Below are 19,849 nucleotides of genomic sequence, written 5' to 3'. Positions count from 1 at the left end.
TAAACGACGGCTTTATTGGCTGGAGAGTCACCTTTGGACGATACATAAACAACAACTTAAACTAACTAGACAGGAGATGCTGAAGGTAGACGACCATGGATACACACACAACAAACGTGGAGGACGCAACAACTGGCAGGGAAAAACACAGGGCTTAAATACATACTGAGGTGATTAGGGAATGTGAAACAGGAGGAGAGCACAGCTGGGACTCATCAGACATGACAAGACAAGGGGAGGCAAAACTCAACACATTGACATAGTACACAGACTTTCAAAGTAAAACAGGAAACTGAACAGACGAGGACTAAACTAGGGGATACAGTGACAGAAATCAAACCCAAGAGAATCAAAACACATCATGAAAACAAAGATAACTAATACAAACAGAAAAACACTGAGTCCACAGACTCAGGACCGTGACACCAATGCTTTACCCCTCGGCTTGCCTACCACTTACGAGAGCTCAGAGGTGTTGTCAGAGATGGAGTGTGGTGATTGAGAAAACATAAGAGCATTGCAACAGGAAACCCTTACAGCAACCCTGTACCCTGGTGAATGGCTCAGGCTGAGAAATGTTAATGGCAGGTAAAGTTGAGGCAGGTTTCTATGGAAGCGGGGAAAGGAGTGGAAGTGTGCGTGGAAGTGGTTTGGCTGGGAGTCAAACTGGGCTGGAGTTCTAATAGTGAGGCAATGATCTTTTCTTGAGTGTCACCAATAGATTTGCATTGTATTTCTAGGAATTGGACTGACTGTTGATAATTACCTAGTATTGAACCCTACTTTGAGATCGCTGCCTGTATTGGATCTTCTGGGTCCATTTTTCATTAGGCTAATTGTACTGTCACAAGGGCCTGGAGGTTAGTACATGGATGAGGACCCAGAAGCCGATTCAAGCATGGGAAACAGCGATAAGGTTTTCACAGGTTTTATTTGCTTAAACACATGAGTAAATAGTGTCACGAAGGAGGGATACTTGGCAGGGAACCGAATGTAGCAAAACTGAAACGAGGGAGAGCATGGTTAGAGAAAAGGCAAGGGAAGCTTGTCTGGAGAGGTGACTAATACTGAAATAGAGTCTTATTTGGCAGGTTTGAATTGCTGGGTGTGCATCTAGAATGGTGAGCTAGTGAGAGGGTTCCAACCTTTCTTTTCTAGAGAGCCAAGAGAGAAGGTGGCAGGAGGACAGGCGGAAGCGGTAGAAGGATTAATCCTGAGTGGCGGATGTGCAACAGAAAATGCTCCTTTAACAAGGAGAATGATAAGGCCTGTTACCAACGTGAGGTTAGCTCGAAAACAGGTGGAGAAGAGATGGGGGACCCTGGTCTTAAATGCTATCTCACTGATTGCAGTGAGGATGAGGGGAGCAGATCAGGTGAGATGACGAGGACGCCACCCCAGGGTAGATACTGGGCAACACAAGAAAAACAGAGGAAAAAACACTCGAGCTCACCCAGACAATGACACAGTGATTATCAAACCTGAACTCCAAAAACTACATAAAAGCTAGTGAATGGTTTCTGTGTGATATAGGCTTGAACTTTTGTTCTTTTAAAACCATTAAAGTTTAGATGGTGTAATACACGCTTTGTCTGTGTCAGGTGTCATTGGAGTTCACACCTTCCTCAACTGTCCCAGGAGAAAAAACCAACATGGAGGTGACGGCTCTTCCACACTCTTTGTGTGGTTTAAGTGCCATTGACAAGAGTGTCCTCATCAAAGAGCCTGAGAATATTCTGGATGCAGATAAGGTAAGTGTGGTCTCAACCACCTTATACATCCTTCACTCTCAGGCTACGTCCACACTAGCCCGGATACATTTGAAAATGGCGTTTTCATCTGAAAATGCACCACGTCCACACTAGCGTTTTCAGTCGTTTTCACAGTTGCGCGTCCACATTGAAATGGATGAAAACGCTTACATTCCAGTCCTGCGCATGCGCACAAGCGAGTGAGAATTAAAGAATTTGAAGAAAAGCTATCTGGAGCATGTACAAACTGATATTCATCTTTTTTAGGGCTGTCAAAATTGAGAGCAATCAAAACAACCGCTGTATAATGCACTCCGCTATCTTTGTTTATTTGGTCACATGACTGCATCACATGACTAAAATACTTCATCGTTTTAGAAAGTCTGCGTTTTTGTGTGTCCACACTGCGACAGGACAGCTGCGTTTTTAAATGTATGCGTTTTCAAGAGCGTTTTCAAAACGCTGCGTTTTTCCTAGAGGAAAGCGCAGCATTTCAGTGTGGACGGGGGGCCAAAACAGAGAAAACAATGCATTTTCAAACGAAAACACATTAGTGTGGAGTAGCCTCAGTCTCTTCTAGTGTCATAAGTAGCAGACATTATATGAAGGCAACATGGATCTTAATTTGTGGGGAAGTTCTATAATTGCCAAGACAGAGATTCTCCTGCATCTGAAGAGCCAATCAAAACTGAATGAGATCAACTATGAGGTTCACAACTGTTTAACCTGTCTCATGGTAGTTCCTTGCTGTGTAACCATAGCATCTATTCAGTTTACTGGTGTGTTGAATCAAGACCTGTGTATAACTTTAAGCATGGTTGGTATAAAATAAACTTTCAGGTGAACAAAAAATCTTACTTTTGATAAATAACCACGTGGAGGTGTTTGCAACTTGCACAGCCTAGTTTGTAAATCTTGCTTCTAGATAGGCTTTTTTGGTCATTTAGAGGTTTTGTTCTCTATCTATTTTTCTCTATTTGTTTTCTTTTTTGTATAATACTGCATAAAACTGTATAAAACAACTATTAATACAGTTCAACACTTATTCTGTTATAAAGCATCCTGAGACAGTGATTAAAACATTTATTTGGCTACCTGTCATAAAAAGGGGAAAAAGATAAATATTTTGGAACACTGTCAAATAACAAACTGAATTCACATTTTTATACCCAGATTTCAGCTGGCAAACTCAACTTAAAATGCTTTTTTCTGTTCAGAAATTCAAGTATATAACGATAATTTTAAATGTATTTTCAGAGATAACAATAGTATTTATATTTTAGCATTAAAAATATTTTGATTAAAGAGCTTGTTCATACTGGTATATTAACCATTACTGTCATGGTCCTGGGACTGTGACCCAGTGTTTATGTGTTTTTGGGTTTTATTAATATTCTTATATTTAGTGTCATTCATGGTTCTGGTTCTCTTAGTTGTTTTCTGCTTAGAACTTAGAAGAACTTTTTTTTTATCGTCATTGTGCAGCTCTTGCACGGCAAAATTAGGTAGCAAGACCACAAAGGTGCAAAAGTACAGAAAACAATATTCAAAGAAGAAAAACAATATAAGTTCAGCAATATTAGTACACTATATGCACGGTGTATGAGTTACAGAAACCTTTTGGGGTTATGTACAAGGGCAATAATATAATATAATAAATAAATAACAGTGGAACGGCTGTGGTCATTAAGGATGGGGTGGTAATTGCACATTTGCTAGAATATTGCACAGGGGCCAAAATATTGCTCAGAAAAAGGAAACACCAAAATATTGCATAGGGAATGGCAACAACAGAGTCAAAAGCAGCGACAGAATGAAGTCTGTTCACACTCTTAATTTGCATTAATGGTTCTGACAGCCCACGGGTAGAAGCTGTTCTTTAGTCTGCTGGTTTTGCATCTGATGGATCTGAACCAGGATGTTGAAGAGGTGGTGGTTAGGATGGAGGTGGTCTTTTAAGATAGCCCTGGCTCTGGAGAGACATCTAGAGCTGGCAATAGAATCCAGGGGGGTGAGTGGTCAGCCGATCACCTTCTCTGCAGTTCTGGTGACCCTCTGGAGTCTCTTATCGGCTATTGTGCAACAAGCGTACCACACGAAGATGGGGTGGACCAGCACACTCTCGATTGTGGCTCGATAGAAGGAAACTAGTAGGACACTTATGTTATATTTATAGTTTCTTGTCTTTAATTTTCTTATTCTGTGTTTTCCCTGTGTTCCACGTCTCTCACTTAGTTACTCTTTTCTTCGTGATCTGTGTTCTCTCTCTGTCCCCCCAGTCAGTTATGTCCCCATGTCTATTTCTCCCCCGGTCACAGCTTTAATCCTGCGTGTCTTAGTGTTCGTCTCCATGTTTGTTGTGCTTCCTGTTTTATTTTGACAGTCTCTTGCTTCCCCTGTCCTGTTATGTCTGATTAGTTCCTGATGTGTGTCTGATATGTTCCCCAGCTGCTTCGACTTCCCTGATCATCCTGCTGTGTGTTATAATTTGAGTTTCCCTTTGTCACTTGTCGGTTTCTCTGTTCGCCACTCACGTTTCTGGTCTTGGTTTTAATGGCTTAGGGCTTCACGTTCCATGTTATTTTTCTTCACATCCAGGTACTTAGTGCTTATTTTTTTCCCCCAGTTTAGGTCTTGTTAGTTTCAACTCTATCTCCATTTGCTTTTTGTTTGTTATTTGTACAGCCAAGAATAAAAGGCTCACGTTTGTTAAAAATTCAATTCTGTCTCCGTAGTCTGCATTTGGGTCCACTCTCTCTCTTCTCCACACAGTCCTGAGAATTACAGAACCATAAAAATTGATTTTGGTAATTACCAATCCTGTTCATTTATGACAGCTGTGGTATAAACCTTACATTGAATAGTGATCTGATCATTTGTAAATACTACATATGTGGTTCATATAAGTATAGATCTTTAATCTGATTTTCTCAATTGTTTGAACTTCTTTGAACCATTTTTTTTCTTAGATATTTAACTTGCTGCCTGTCATGAAAGCATCTTTTTTCTCATATCGGCTACGAGAACCAAGAAAATGCTTGAAAGTGAGAACAAGAAGATATAGTTCACCTAAAGGAGATAATGAAGCCTACATTGCTTTTGAGGTAATATATAAATATTTTCCATGAGCATGTGTTATGTGTTTCACTGGATCCACGGATCCAGCTTCTTGATGTTGGCCTTGCACCTTGACTGTTTCAAATGTTCCACATAAGGTGAGTCTTAATAGTTGCATAAATAAATAATATTCTACTGCACTATGTAATATATGACAAACAATAGTCCTTCTCTGCAGCATTGGTGAACTTGGTATAGTTACAACAGCATTCCATCTGCAGATTTTGCATCCAGCTAACAGTAAAACTCCAGAGCATATCAGCTGATGATAAATATAATGCTTTTCATGGCTTTAGCTGCAATTAACTCTGTGATGTTTGTGTGTCTAGAGAGTAGGATTAAAGGTGGCAACAAACCTGCTGCTCGAAATTCCTTCATGTCTGAGTTTCATGGGAAGAGAATACGAGTTCACGCCCTTTGGTGATATTTTTGTTTTGATTTGCTTTGCAAATTCCAAATCATAAAAAAGTTCCCAAAATCAAAGCAGTGTGTTACACCTTCTTATTCATTCTGATTAAGTATTTATTTTTCATTTTTCTTTTTTTTTCTTTTTTTTTATGATTCTAAATTACAAGTGGGTTCAAGTTACTCTGGAGGATCTTTAGGTCCATCAGAAGGACCGATGAAAACTGTCCGTGCTTTCTTCCCCGAGACTTGGATTTGGGACCTGGTGGAAGTTGGGTATGTCTTAGTTTTTGGAGATCTATCTATCTATCTATCTATCTATCTATCTATCTATCTATCTATCTATCTATCTATCTATCTATCTATCTATCTATCTATCTATCTATCTATCTATCTATCTATCTATCTATCTATCTATCTATCTATCTGTCTATCTATCTGTCTGTCTGTCTGTCTGTCTGTCTGTCTGTCTGTCTGTCTGTCTGTCTATAGTGAGTCTATTTTATATATAAAATGTCTATGAACGTGGTGACTGCTACACTGTCATTTGCATTGTTGGCTAATCTGTGTTATCACCACCTGACAATGTGCATATTTTGAATCTGCTGATTCAGAGAGTCTGGATCAAAGGATGTGTCCCTCACTGTCCCTGACACCATCACGACCTGGGAGACGGAGGCTTTCTGCTTGTCCTCTCAGGGTTTTGGTTTGGCTCCTCGTCAAGAAGTTGAGGTCTTCCAGCCGTTCTTCCTCGAGCTCACCATGCCCTACTCCATCATCCGTGGGGAGCACTTTGAACTGAAGGCAACTGTCTTCAGCTACCTGACCAGCTGCATCATGGTGATCAATATTTCTATATCAAAAATTACAAATGTCAACAAATGTTAGCATGCTGATAGACTTTGCAGATAGTTATGAAGTGGCCCCTGATGCAGGACTCATCAGACAGAATAAAACTCAAAATCTCAGCTTTATTTGACTGGGCAGGATAGGAATTCACTAATTTAATAGAATACATCCACAATGAAGGACGATGCAGTGGGGAATAGAAAGGTGATTAAGGGAAGTGGAGACACGTGGAAACACAGCTGACTTGAATCAAAACTAATAACACAAAGGAAGCAAAAGTCAACATCACACCCATGAGACAAGACACTATCAAAATAAAACAGGAAGTAACAGAGGGACTGCAGAAAAATAGACATATCAACTACATTAGATAAGGAACACAGACAGCCATTGAGACAGAACCCAGAGAGACCAAAAAACACTTTGACACTGATGACCAGGCACAGAGACAAGATAGTGACAGACTGGACAAAAAGGGGAACAAACACGACTGAACAAGAGGTGAGAACTAAAAATAACACAGAAACACAAGTCTAATCCGGAACTCAAAACTAACTAATAAAAACTCTGAACATCAGTCCAAGGTCTTTCAAACAAATAAATAATTCGAGAGCATAACTAAAAAAAAAACTGGGTTGAAGAGCCAGTACCATGACATTAGTGGTGTAAATTTAATTTAATTTATATATTTTATCTTATTCTTTCCCAGTTAAATTTACCCTTCATTCTAATTTGTGTTGTACAGTTATTTCATTTTTAACCTTAATTTTTTATATCTTATTCCTTCCTAGTTAAATTTACACTTTAATTTTTCATATTTATTTCCTATCTTATTCATAGCCCTTTCCTTTTTTTTTTTTTCTTTAGGTCACGAGCAGTTGTCTAAGCATTTCACTGCATATCGTACTGTGTATGACTGTGTACGTGACAAATAAAATTTGAATTTGAATTTGAATTTACACACTTCCCATCAAGTATCAGGAAGGATATTCAGTGCAAAATTATACCAAATCAAAACATGTGAAGCGACTCTTGGTGAATGAGGCAATAGCTGAAAGTATTCTGTCCTCACAGAGTAACAAGAAAACATTGAATTCCTCTTTGACTTAGAAACTCAACCCGCTGTTTTGTTCTTTGTGCAGGTCACAGTCTTTTCTACGCCTTCCTCAGATTATACCCTCACCCCTCTTTCCGGTGAGCAGTACACATCCTGTTTGTGTGCTAAGGAGCGCAAGACTGTGAGCTGGACCATGATTCCAACAGTTTTAGGTAAGGATCAAGTTTTTATCCACGCCGGTGTAAATGTCCTTTCAGTCAATGCCTCTTCTCTTTTCAGTATCTACAAAATCAGTGAGATTATCTAATTAACAATATTTTAATGTGCAAGACTTTACAGGGTTGAGAAAAATGATGTTTGTTGTCCTCTTTTAGGGGCTGTGAATGTGACTGTGTCTGCTGAGGCAGTGCCATCCCATGTTTCATGTGATAATGAGGTTGTGAGAGTACCAGAGAGAGGCCGCATTGATGTGGTCACAAAATCCTTCATAGTAAAGGTTGGTGCCATTAACACAGGATGAAAAACATTCTGCATTTGAAAACTTGTTTTCTCACCAAGGTGAAACTGTAACTTGTTCTTTCTCAGGCTGAGGGGACTGAGATGACAAAGACATCCAACTGGCTGCTTTGTCCAAAAGGTTGGTGTGGTTTATACTAGAGATGGACCGATCCGATATTACGTATCGGTATCGGTCCGATACTGACCCAAATTACTGGATAGGATATCGGAGAAAAATAAAAAATGTAATCCGATCCATTAAATATCACGAAAGCACCTCACAAAACTTGCAACACGCCGTAACTCACCTCAGAACGTTAGCACGTCGGAGCAGTATGCATCACGTGATAGAGCGGCTGTGGCATGCCGGACCTGTCGATGGTCTGGATAGCATGTGGAGCTTCGCTAGCAACCCGGCATTTCATCTCCGACAAAGTTATCCCCGAGAGAAGTAAAGCAAGTGTGTAAGTCCATCTCTGAATGTTTGTAAAGCATTCCCACGTTAAGCTTAACAAGCGACTGCCTCTTCTTGCTGCTACTTCAATCGTGAAACTGCTGATCGGCTTTTCTGTCGCGAGTCCGTCTCTCTTGTTTGTTTTTGGCCCACTTTGCACCAGAAAGAGGAAACCAGCGGCTGAACAACAGCAGAACGTTTAAGCTTGATAAGCTTTTGTTAGAATTTATTTAATATTACTTTCTACACCAGGATCTTTTTCTACGTAGCTGACGGCTGGTAACTGTGCAGGGGCGGATCTAGCAAAGTTTAGCCAGGGGGGCCGATAGGGCATTAACAGGGAAAAGGGGGCACAAAGACAGACTTTTCTTTCTTATTCTCATTTAAAATGTCGAGCTTTTAATAAATAATTATCTGACACCCAAAGTTTTAATTTGATGTAAAATGAATAGAAGTCAATTACTGTATATAGTGACTATTAAGTCTAATATACCCTAGTAAGCTATAGTACTTTTTACTTTGGGAAGGTACCATCTGTGCAGTCTGCAATTTTGTTGAAGAAAGATGTTGAATCTATTTAATATTTCTTGAAAAATAATTGATTTCTGTGTATTTTTTTTCACACTGCATCAAATTAAGGTTGATTACGTCGATTAAGCATCATGAGGTGGCGCGTGAGGGGTGGTTCCCTATTTTTTATTTATTTATTTTTGTTGTTGCTGGGAGTTGGAACCCTATTAGTTAGGTTGCTTAATATTTACGCTAAGTACTCTTTAAAATACCAGAATAGTGAGGATGGTGTAGGTTTAAGTTTATTAGATTGATCAGTATTGCTGAACTATGAAATATTTTTTTTGTATACAGGTATAACAGAATAGCTTTAGTGTAGTTGTTGTTTTAAACTTGAGTATGAACTTGCAGACTTGCAAAATGCAGCAAGATATTTAAAAAAACAGTTTTGTTGATTAAAAAACACTATATCGGATTCATATCGGTATCGGCAGATATCCAAATTTATGATATCGGTATCTGTATCGGACATAAAAAGTGCTATCGTGCCATCTCTAGTTTATACACCAACCAAATACACGGGGAACACAGCTGACACAAATAAACGTGACGCCACAGGGGATGCAAAACTAAACACACCGAACATGGACACGTGAGACTGTCAAAATAAAACGGGAAACAAAGGAATGCAAGACTGACATACGAGCTTGGCACAGGAGTGGGAGAAAGTCAGAGGAGAGTGAGCGAGCTAACAAGAGAGGGCGAGAGAGCACAAGAGACAAAGAGGATGAGAGAAAGGGGAACATGGATAAACAAGATGGAATGAAACACAAGGAGGGCAAACAAAACACACACACAGACACACAAACTCATATAAACACAGACACACAGACAGGGACACACATGACAACAACACAAAGTGAGACTAAATGGACAAACAGACTAAACTTAAGACTACTAATGTACCTAAAACATAAACCACAATACACAATAACAAAAGCACTGGGTCAAAATGACCCAGAACCATGACAGCTAAATATCCCTTGTCAAGTTGCACCTTGACCACATGCCTTTGGCAGTCATCAACAAACTAATGGTCTAATTCTGGCTCGACATTTAGACACAATCTCTTGTGTACCCAAGTCTTGTTTTTTAAAGTCATTAAAGATGTGTGCCACGTATTCATTCCAGTTTTGAGTTTTTGTTGAAGGGTGTTTGTGGGTGTCACACCAAATTTTGATAATTCCCCACAGGACATTTAGTTGTTACAGTATATCTCAACTATATATGAGATATTTATAGTTATATCTCATATATACACTATGTTACAAACTTGACACGCTTGGTAAGAGTCAGTCTGGACACATCTGTGTGGAAATATTAGGTCACGCTCATAGTACTCTTATTGTTGTTGTTGTTGTTGTTATTGTTTTAATAATATTTTTTGTGCTTATAGGTTTAATTATAGGTGTCTGATTTCTCATATGACCTGTTCCAGTTCATGATGCTGTGACCACCTGCTGATTTGAAACTATTTTGGTACTGACATTCTGATTAAGCTTCTCTCTGTATGGTGATTGTTTGTCTGTACACAGGAGACACACTGACAGAGGAAACTGAGATACAGCTGCCTGAGAATATGATTGAAGGATCTGCCTGCACTTTTGTATCAGTCCTGGGTAAACCTGATCATTTTTAATTAAATGAGTTTAGATTAATCCAGAAAGAAATATAGCAAGTTTATTTTTTCAATCAATAGTGAATTAATATAAAAGACAAATACAACTGGACTGGCATTGTTTTTGCCTGGTTTTGAAACATGCTTTGAAATGAGATTCCAACAGTTTTGCCTTTTAGAAAATAGTTTAGAAACTACATTCCAATGACAAAGTGCAAAAAAATTGAATTTAGTATATACAGTTTTTATATAACCTGCTGTATTTTTCTAAATATTTAGCTTCTTTACTAGTTTTAATCTATTTGTAGTTCAAGTGTTCGAACGTTGTATGTTCTGTCTCAGTGACTGAGTGCCTCTGATCAGGTGACATCCTCGGCCGGGCTCTGAAGAACTTGGATGGACTGCTCCGGATGCCATATGGATGTGGAGAGCAGAACATGGCTCTTCTAGCCCCCAACATCTACATCCTCCAGTACCTGAAAGGCACACAGCAGCTCACCCCAGCCATCATGGAAAAAGCTGCGAACTTCCTGACCAGTGGCGAGTGTGTTTGTTTCATAGTGAGACTAAAATCAAAGGTTTATGAATAGAATATCTATTTAAGAGTCATTTTCCTGTTGTTACAGGTTACCAAAGACAGCTGAACTACAAAAGTTATGAAGGCGCATACACCACATTTGGAAGAGGAACAGGAAACACTTGGTGAAAATAATAATTACCTTAATATTCCATTTGCCTCAGAAACAAAACTGAGCCTGTTGGTGAAATTTACTCCTTAAATCTCCCATCCTATTATCATTTTATTTCTGAACATGGAGAAAATAAACTCACATTATAATGGCATAACTGTGACACATTTTGATATAATTTTGAAACATGAGGAAGTTTTCTTTTGGGTGCTTTTTTATGTCAGGCTGACTGCTTTTGTGATGAGAAGTTTTGCCAAAGCTCAGTCTTTTGTCTACATTGATCCAAGAATCATTGAAGAGTCTAAGACATGGCTGGAAAATAAACAACAAACAAATGGCTGTTTTAAAAAGTCAGGCAAACTCTTCAACAACAGAATGAAGGTAAGTCTATACTTTAGCTGGACACTGATACTAATTCTGTGCGGAGAGAAATTCTGGCAGCACACAGAAATAACTTGGTTTCACTCACCAGGGTGGTGTGTCTGATGAAGTGACTCTCAGTGCATACATCACTGCTGCTTTCTTGGAAATGAATATATCCCAACATGTGAGTAAACTCGATGTGATCCCATTTGATCTTTTAGAACTATAAGACGATAAGATGTGTGTCTTTTTTTATAACAGTGACATGGTTGTATTTACCTTAATTAAACGAGTCGTCAGTCGCAGTAAACCAGCAAAAATCTCGAGCCGCCGGGCTACGTAAAAAGTGTAGAGGGGCGTGTTTGCGGTCATGTCCAGCGGGTGTCTACTGTGCAGACTCTGGCTCCAAATTTGCAAGATGGCAGCCTCCACAAGCGGGATATTTCGGCTTCATTTTTGCACAATGGTAGGAGGCGGTGTCGCGTTGTCCATCTTTTCTACAGTCAATGGTCTGGAAGTCCAGCAGTTCATCTAAACAAAAGGCACTTAGACTAAAACAGATATAGATATATCTATCATACCACAAAACAATAAGAGAAGGACCCCAAAGTCTTTGCAGACTAGTAAGGATCAGACCCCACTTAATATGACATCGACTATAAACTCTAAGCATATATGAGTAAATATTTCTAAGCATAAATGACAATCAACAATACGAATCTAACACTGTAGGTGAAAAAGAAATTTGTTAAAGCATTATTTCTATTTCCAGTCATGAAAATAAAGTTTAAAAAATAAGTACATTGTAGGGAAATGATCAAGTTGGGTGACATATGTCCTTAGAAAATCCCACAATTTCTTAAATCCCCCCAAAAGATTTTTTTCTTAGAAAATGATGGTGTCAGAAGCTGCTTTTGTCCACTTAGCAGAAAGTGCTTTAATAAGTGTTTCTTATAAGTATTTAATTGTCAAAACATTAAACACAAGAAACACATCCACATTTTCCTTTCTGAAAATGTGGATGTGTTTCTTGGTTTTGTTTCATATGTGCTTTATGTATGCCTGTCATTCTGCAAGAATGCATTTTGTTGGATTTATTGTTGTGGAGAGGGATGAGGTGGCGACTGAAATTTACGATACTGGCAAACCTTGACTATATGTTGCAGTTGGCACCTTTTGCATATCCAAGGCACAGTGGGCCACAGGAGGCCATACCCATGTTGCCTCTTTAGTCTTCCTTATGGAGTATACCAGGCAGTCTCCCTCGGGTCTCCTCCAGAGTGGGGCCCTAGTCCTCTCCTGGGCAGGGTGAATTGGTCCGTTGTTCAGTTTGTCTTCATAGGGCTCTTCTTTCGATCTTTTAAAGGATCCTGTGGTGAATAATAGCTTGGCTTGTCTCAGGGAGTCCATCAATGACCTCAGCAACACCTACACTACAGCTCTGCTGGCCTATGTCTTCACCCTGGCAGGAGACACGGAGACCCGCGCTCACCTTTTGCAGCACTTAGACACAGTTGCAGTGAGGGAAGGTGAGTCACCATCTAACAGGAAATCATTCAGGTGTTATTACCATAAGTGTAACTTTTATTGTATGTTTGTAGGAGGTTTCCTGTACTGGTCTCAGACAGCAGCAGAAACATCAGCCTCCCTGTCAGTGGAAATCAGTTCTTATGTGCTGTTGGCCAAACTCAGTGCCTCCACAACTGCTGACGACCTGGGTTATGCCTCTGGCATTATTAGGTGGCTGACTGGCCAGCAGAACTACTATGGAGGCTTCTCCTCCACTCAGGTGCTACACCACCCAAACAGCTTAAATCTCACCTTTGAGTTCATATACACTGGGATAAATAAAAACGTATCTGAGAGAAGCTGAAATTTTACTTGCTGTTGCTGTCCTGTAAAATACAAAATATAAATATATATGTAAGTATGTGTAGTAGCTGTGATTTTGTTTGTAGGACACAGTGGTGGCTCTTCAGGCTCTCGCTCTGTACTCCACTCTGGTGTTCAGTCCTGAGGGTTCAAGCACAGTGACAGTTCAGTCTGACAGCAGTCAGCTGACATTTGATGTAAATCCGGGCAACAAACTGCTCTACCAGGAGGAGACGATGCAGGGCGTGTCAGGAAAATACAGCCTGGAGGTGAAGGGCACTGCATGTGTGTCAGTGCAGGTCAGTGACAGCATCCTGCTTGTTCCTTTTTCCAAATAGAGAAGTATGATGAAAAAATGTGTTTGCACTCAGAAAAGCACATTTGCTTATCCATCTATGTATTTGCTCAAATTATCCAAATTCAGGATGCAGTGGCTTCCCACTAAGGAAATGATTTCAAACATTCCTTTTCCTCCTATGTATTTTTTTTCTTCTTGTTGTTGTCGTTGTTCTTCATCATGGATTTCACTAAGGCCAGATGACATGTATAATATGTATAATATCTCCAGGAAGGTCTAGCTACACTGTGTGTATCCTCGCAGTTGGATTTGCCTGGAAAATCTCCAGAGGGTAGTGTCATAAAGGCATCCTGCAAACATGCCTGCACCATCTTAGCTGGCATATTTTAAGTAAATAACCAGCAGTTCTATTTCCAGATCCCTTCTCATGTCCAAGCCTTTATCTCAATTTTAAATATTTTGATGAAAGAAACTCCAAATCAACATGACATTTCTGCCCACAATTAGTGTACATAATATTCTGGCCACAACCACCAAAATAATTTCATAACTTTAATCAGTCCCCTAAAATGTGACGCCACTATATATATATATATATATTTTTTAAATAAATAGGACAGGGGGAATGAATGAGAGAAAGAGGGGGAGAGAAAGAAAGAAAACCAAAGGGGAGAAGAGACGGTGAGAAGGGGGGGGAAGAGAGAGAAAAAAAAAAAAGAACTCCTGGGTCACCTGTATGGAGAAAAAAAAAAACAAACAAAAAAAACAAACAGAGGAGACAGCAAACAACAAAGAGCAACATAATAATAGAGAAAACAAAGCACCATCACAATAAACTAGCTAGCCATAGATATCAATATTTACTAAATAATAAACGATATTGTGCAGCACGCAAGATAGACAGCGCACAGTGTGCTTTGAGGCAGCAGCCAAGAAAGCTTTAGTCCGCGTCTGTGAATACCCATGTGTGCATACCTGTGTGGATCAGCATGCTTGCATTCCAAAGGTTTCTCCATGTAATGATCTGCTAGGGAGTGTGGGGGGGCCACAGCCCCGTCCTCCAGGGTGTGAAGCGGGTATGGAGGAGATCAAAACTCCAGACATCCAGAGGCCCCCAGAACACAAGAGACCATGGAAGACCAACAGAGGGGCAGCCGCGCCACTGTTCCAGTAAGAGCTGAGGAGAGTCCCAGATGAGGGCTCGCCCAGCAGCCGCGGAGCAGAAGTCAGGGGGAGTTGCAGTGACGCGCCCGTGAGCTCCGCCGGCCCCCAGCTGTGCCTGAGTGACCGAGCCCCAGGCCGAGAGGCCGGGGGCACCCCACCTCCAAAGGGGCCCGAGCGAGCCCCAGGCCCCAGGCCCCGACAAGCGGCCGCCAAGGAGTGAGCCGGTGTGTACCCGGACGCCCACCCCCAGACACAAAGAACCACCAACACACCGACACCTGAGGGAGTCCGCCACCGGCAGGGGAAGTGGTGGTGGGTGGAGATAGGCCTCCAAACCTTGGAGGGCCTGAGGTGTCCCCAGAGAGGTGGCGTCTGACACCCAACCTGACATATAGACACAGACATACAGGCACACACAGATACAAACATCCATTCCCACCCTCATGCTCTCATATGCACTCACTCCACACTCAACCAACGTGGAGACAGACATAAAGAGACGCTGTACACACAATCACACTCCCCAAGCGTATTCTACAAACCGGGTCTAGGTACCCTTGCCCCTGGAGGGGGGAATTGCACCCAGACCCAGGTGGTGTTACCCTTTTCCCTGCGGTGGGGAGAGGCAGACCACCCCGACTCCGCAGCAGCAGGGAGGCCCCACACCCCAGACCGCAGTCGGACGGCCAACTCCTCCTACTAGCCCTCCCGCTCCAGCAGGCCGCAGAGAATGGGGGTGGGAGAAGACTCCAAACCTCCCTCCACCCGCTCATTGTAGTGTTGATGCATGTGTGTTCTAAGGTGCAATTAAAACCCAGGAGGGCATGGAGCTACCTGCCACTATATTTTTAACATAAATGCAAAACAAACATAAAAACATTTATATAGTTGAGATATACTGTAACAACTAAATGTCCTGTGGGGAATTATCAAAATTTGGTGTGACACCCACAAACAGATTTCTATTCTTCTTATTATTACTATTATTATAAACTGCAAACCTCTTTTGGTTGACTATTTCGCAGATTTCTGTTCACTACAACATCCCGAGTCCCACTGATGTCACTACTCTCAGCGTGGAGGTCAAATCAGGGGTTGATGCAACAAGTGAATCCAGACGCAAGCTCACTCTGACAATGAAATCCCTGTAAGTATTTAACAGATTAGATATGTGCTAGGGGAATTTTATTTACCACTGTGGGATAAGTGTTGGAAATGTGGCATCTATGGATACACATCAGTGCAATCACTTTTTAACTGTTCAAACACAGGTACAGTGGAAAGGAGAATACTACCAACATGGTGATCCTGGATATCAAAATGCTCTCTGGATTTGTCCCAAATGCAGTGTCTTTAAAGATGGTGGGTTGTTGCAGTTGTTAGCTGAATAGAAATGTTGCTACCATGTGTCAGTTTATGATGAGATAAAATAATAATAAGGAGACTGTTGTCTCCTCACAGCTCGAAGGTGCCCCATTGGTGGATCGTGTTGAACAAACAGAAGATCATGTTCTGGTGTATTTACAGGAGGTGAGAGATAATCACAGTGGGGATACCAGATGATGATGTTTGTATTGTTACAGAGTGTGTCTCCTGTTTTTAAATCTGTTCAGTTACCAAAGGACATGCCCATGAACTACAGCTTGACAGTCATCGAAGAACTTCGAGTGGAGAACCTGAAACCAGCCATGATCAAAATCTATGACTACTACCAGCCAAGTACAACTCTAACTCACTTCACTGCAACAGCACACTGACACACGTTGCTCTGTAGTGTAGCTGTACAACAAACAGCAGTTAACAGAATTTGAAGGATCAAATTTAAACGTGTTGTAAAAACACAGCAAGTCACATTTTTCCACTTTGTTTTCTCTCTCAGGTGACCAGGCTGAGACTGAATACATTTACCCATCAGCTGCAGGTAACAAACTGTTATAGCAAGAACACCACATTTCACACAAAATTGAATTGAAGTTATTTTTAAAATATTTGTTCAATCTCAACACAATACAGTATTTGACAATACAGTTAATTCAGTACTTTTTTAGGCCTGACTGATTATTTTAACACAATTGCATCCTCATGTTTTATTCTTTTGTTGCAGCTTAAAGATGTGCAGTCAGTCCTGAGGTTGTCACTCAAGTTATACAACTTGCATTTTAATAAAGATGTTTTTTAAACACAAATATGCCTCCATATGTTTTGTTTTCATCTACAAATAGTTCTTCTGTATAAAAATATTATCCATCTCAACCTGACTCTACCATCCTATTCTGTCACACTAACACTCCACATGTCTTCATTCACTACATCCATGAATCTTCTCTGGTCTTTCTTTTTTCTGTCTGTCTAACATCTCCATGTTCAACATCCTTTGTCCAGTGAATCCACTATCCCTCCTCTTCCACCAACCTGCCTCTCATTCACACACAGATATATTCTGTCTCGCTTCTATTCACTTTTATTCGTCTTCTCTCCAGTGTAAACTTCCACCTGCTCCATACTCTCACTACAGATCATAACATCTTGAACGCATCTGTATGTTGATGGACAAAGGACATACTTGTGGCTTTTGATAATGGTAGCATTGATAGAGTTGCAGAGAAGAGTATCTCACTGAAGAAACTGCTTTGTAAGGTGAGAATCTCTATGTTGTGAAATTATTCCAAGTAATGCAGCTTTTAAACAGAAAATGTGATTATGTGACAAATGACTCTATTTATCTTTTTTATGTACTATTCAGCTTTACTACTGCTTTAAGGAATTTTCACCAATATGTGCATATGTTTTAACTTTTTTTGCGTTCCAGTCCAGCCCTGGTTCTGTGTACACAGATAAATAGAAGTCCAAAGTTTTCTGGGCTGTAGCTCATTTTAAGGATTTTAAAGGTGCTAATCTGCTGCATGAGGTGTCCTGTGTGAAATGTCAAATCCAATGAAGGATTAGCTATACAATGTGTCAAAAAGAGATGTATGGCCCCTGTCAAATGATTTATGACATGTCATAAATGTTTAATAGAATCAGTCTGAATGCTTTATTTTGGAAATTATGTCATTTGAGTAATTTATGTATGTAATAATTCATAACTGAGTAATAATTCATAATTATATGATGAAATATGAGGATAAATATGTATAAAAAATTGAATATGTAACAATAATTCATAATAGTGTGTTGTTGCATGCAAAAAAGTTGCATGAAAGTGTGAAACGAAAAATAGGTTATTCTGAATTGGCTGTACGTCCCATTGGAAGTCTGTAATTAAGTTTATTTGTATTCATTTAATCTGAAAAAAGAAAATCACAGTCAGAGTGAGGCCACAGAGAGAGAGAGAGAGAGAGAGACGTGGATGTTCACAGCCCTGCAGCTCTGTACCTGAGAAGATCCAAGATTCAGGGTTTGAGATGCTTCCTGGGACGCCATCTGGAGCTCCTCCTGAACCTTAAAGACAGGTGGTTCTACCCTTTTTTACCAATTAGGAAACTTATGATCTATAAAGTATTTAGCTGCTGGTGCTAGGATCCTCCTCAAGCGAGAGCTCAGAGCAAGACCGTAAGATTTCACCTGCCTGACTTTCATCTACTGGAAATCTCTAGTCTATTCCATGGCCGCATCTGGAGCTCCTCCCTTAATAGAGTAATTACAGGGAGAGGTGGCCCTCTCTTTGGCCAATGAGAATCAAAACCAAATTTACAGACTTCTGAATTGTGCAGTTTTTGAAATCAACCAAGGCAGCTTTGCAGACTCAACAGAAAAACACGTCCTGACCAGTTGCTTTACCGACCATCATCATTTTATATCAGCAGTGTTGCTGGTCCCCTTGCGTTCACACCGCATTCACCTGTTTGTTACATTTGAAACATCGCTTTTTGAGAAATGTTTTAATGAACTACAACGAGCCATTTTTGCCGCACTGACTCTACATCTGGATCTGATCCAGCACGCCCAAGCAAAGCAGCGAGCACAAACCATTATGAATTACAAGAAGGTGGCCATCTGATGACATGCCTCAGATAATCATGCATCTGGGGGTGAATAGCACAAAGTTTTGGAAGAGGCATACAGGCACTGTGAAAAAAGAAAAGGTGCGATTTTCATTTTCAGAAAAACAGATTTTTAAAAAAGCACAACATCCTAATACATTTTATTTTTCTTACACTGTGTAATTTTGTAACAGGAACTTTGTATGCATACATGATTACACATATATACAATGTATCTTTTATAACTGAAATGTTTTATATTGTTTTTGTGTACTTTGGTTATTGCATAGAAATGAGTCACATATAGTGATAAGCACAAATGGCTGAAAGAAATGTTTGATGGAAATAAAAGATGTTGTGCTTGAGTTTCCTAATGTGTTCTCAGCCTGTTATAATTCTAGACAAAGAGGAGTAGCAATTCTAATACATAAAAATATTAATTTCACAGTACTCGATACAGTTATAGATCCAGAGGGCAGATTCCTAATCGTCAAACTACCTATACTTAACCAAAAGCTATGTATTGTAAGTATATATGGTCCAAATGTTGATGACCCCTCATTCTTCCACGGTTTTTTTAGTACACTCTCCGAACACCTAGATTGCACAATTGTTCTTGGAGGCGACCCCAACCTGGGACTAAATGAAGAAATGGATAGGCTCAATACAGCAGGAACTCAGTGTAATTGGCAATCCACAAATATAATCAAACAGTATATGAGCGACTTTGGTCTTTGCAATGAATGGCGCTCCCTTCACCGCAACAGTAAGGAATATTCTTTCTTCTCACATGTCCATCACTCCTACTCTCGTCTGGATTATTTTCTGGTCAGCTGCGCACTGCTGAGTAACGTTTCAGACACTGAGATTCATCCTATAGCTGTCAGCGATCATGCTCCTGTATCTTTAACACTAATACAGATGAATAATACTACACCAAGTAAAAACTGGAGATTTAATACATCACTGCTCAAAGATGAAGAGTTTATCAAATACTTTAAAAAAGAATGAACTCTATATTTAGGCTTTAATGACATTCCTGGAACATCAGCATCTGTCCTCTGGGAAGCAGGGAAAGCCGTGATGAGAGGTAAAATAATTTCTTTCTCAGCACATAAGAAGAAAGAAGAAAACAAAAAAAATTCAGGAACTAGAGAAAAA

At 40.1% G+C, this 19,849-nt stretch overlaps 1 protein-coding gene across 1 annotated transcript in view; it reads left to right on the top strand.

Moving 5' to 3' along the window:
* LOC308395042 (alpha-2-macroglobulin-like) overlaps nucleotides 1-16,918 on the top strand; it is a 33,462-nt gene extending 16,544 nt beyond the window's left edge. Inside the window, exons 15-36 of the mRNA XM_080879693.1 lie at nucleotides 1,602-1,751; nucleotides 4,721-4,855; nucleotides 5,198-5,288; nucleotides 5,444-5,549; nucleotides 5,888-6,113; nucleotides 7,265-7,391; nucleotides 7,554-7,675; nucleotides 7,765-7,816; nucleotides 10,237-10,320; nucleotides 10,683-10,859; nucleotides 10,946-11,021; nucleotides 11,233-11,389; nucleotides 11,481-11,555; nucleotides 12,738-12,900; nucleotides 12,973-13,160; nucleotides 13,330-13,542; nucleotides 15,731-15,852; nucleotides 15,977-16,067; nucleotides 16,167-16,235; nucleotides 16,319-16,424; nucleotides 16,585-16,626; nucleotides 16,810-16,918. Coding sequence (XP_080735819.1) covers nucleotides 1,602-1,751; nucleotides 4,721-4,855; nucleotides 5,198-5,288; nucleotides 5,444-5,549; nucleotides 5,888-6,113; nucleotides 7,265-7,391; nucleotides 7,554-7,675; nucleotides 7,765-7,816; nucleotides 10,237-10,320; nucleotides 10,683-10,859; nucleotides 10,946-11,021; nucleotides 11,233-11,389; nucleotides 11,481-11,555; nucleotides 12,738-12,900; nucleotides 12,973-13,160; nucleotides 13,330-13,542; nucleotides 15,731-15,852; nucleotides 15,977-16,067; nucleotides 16,167-16,235; nucleotides 16,319-16,424; nucleotides 16,585-16,626; nucleotides 16,810-16,814 — 2,577 coding nt within the window. The 3' untranslated portion in view covers nucleotides 16,815-16,918. The remainder of the gene's footprint in view (nucleotides 1-1,601; nucleotides 1,752-4,720; nucleotides 4,856-5,197; nucleotides 5,289-5,443; nucleotides 5,550-5,887; nucleotides 6,114-7,264; nucleotides 7,392-7,553; nucleotides 7,676-7,764; nucleotides 7,817-10,236; nucleotides 10,321-10,682; nucleotides 10,860-10,945; nucleotides 11,022-11,232; nucleotides 11,390-11,480; nucleotides 11,556-12,737; nucleotides 12,901-12,972; nucleotides 13,161-13,329; nucleotides 13,543-15,730; nucleotides 15,853-15,976; nucleotides 16,068-16,166; nucleotides 16,236-16,318; nucleotides 16,425-16,584; nucleotides 16,627-16,809) is intronic.
* Nucleotides 16,919-19,849: the final 2,931 nt, after the last annotated feature.

This window comes from Rhamphochromis sp. 'chilingali' (genome assembly GCF_963969265.1).
Source record: "Rhamphochromis sp. 'chilingali' genome assembly, chromosome: 1".
NCBI lineage: Eukaryota > Metazoa > Chordata > Actinopteri > Cichliformes > Cichlidae > Rhamphochromis > Rhamphochromis sp. 'chilingali'.
Note: the sequence above shows the minus strand (reverse complement) of the source record. Positions and strands in the feature narration are given on the sequence as shown.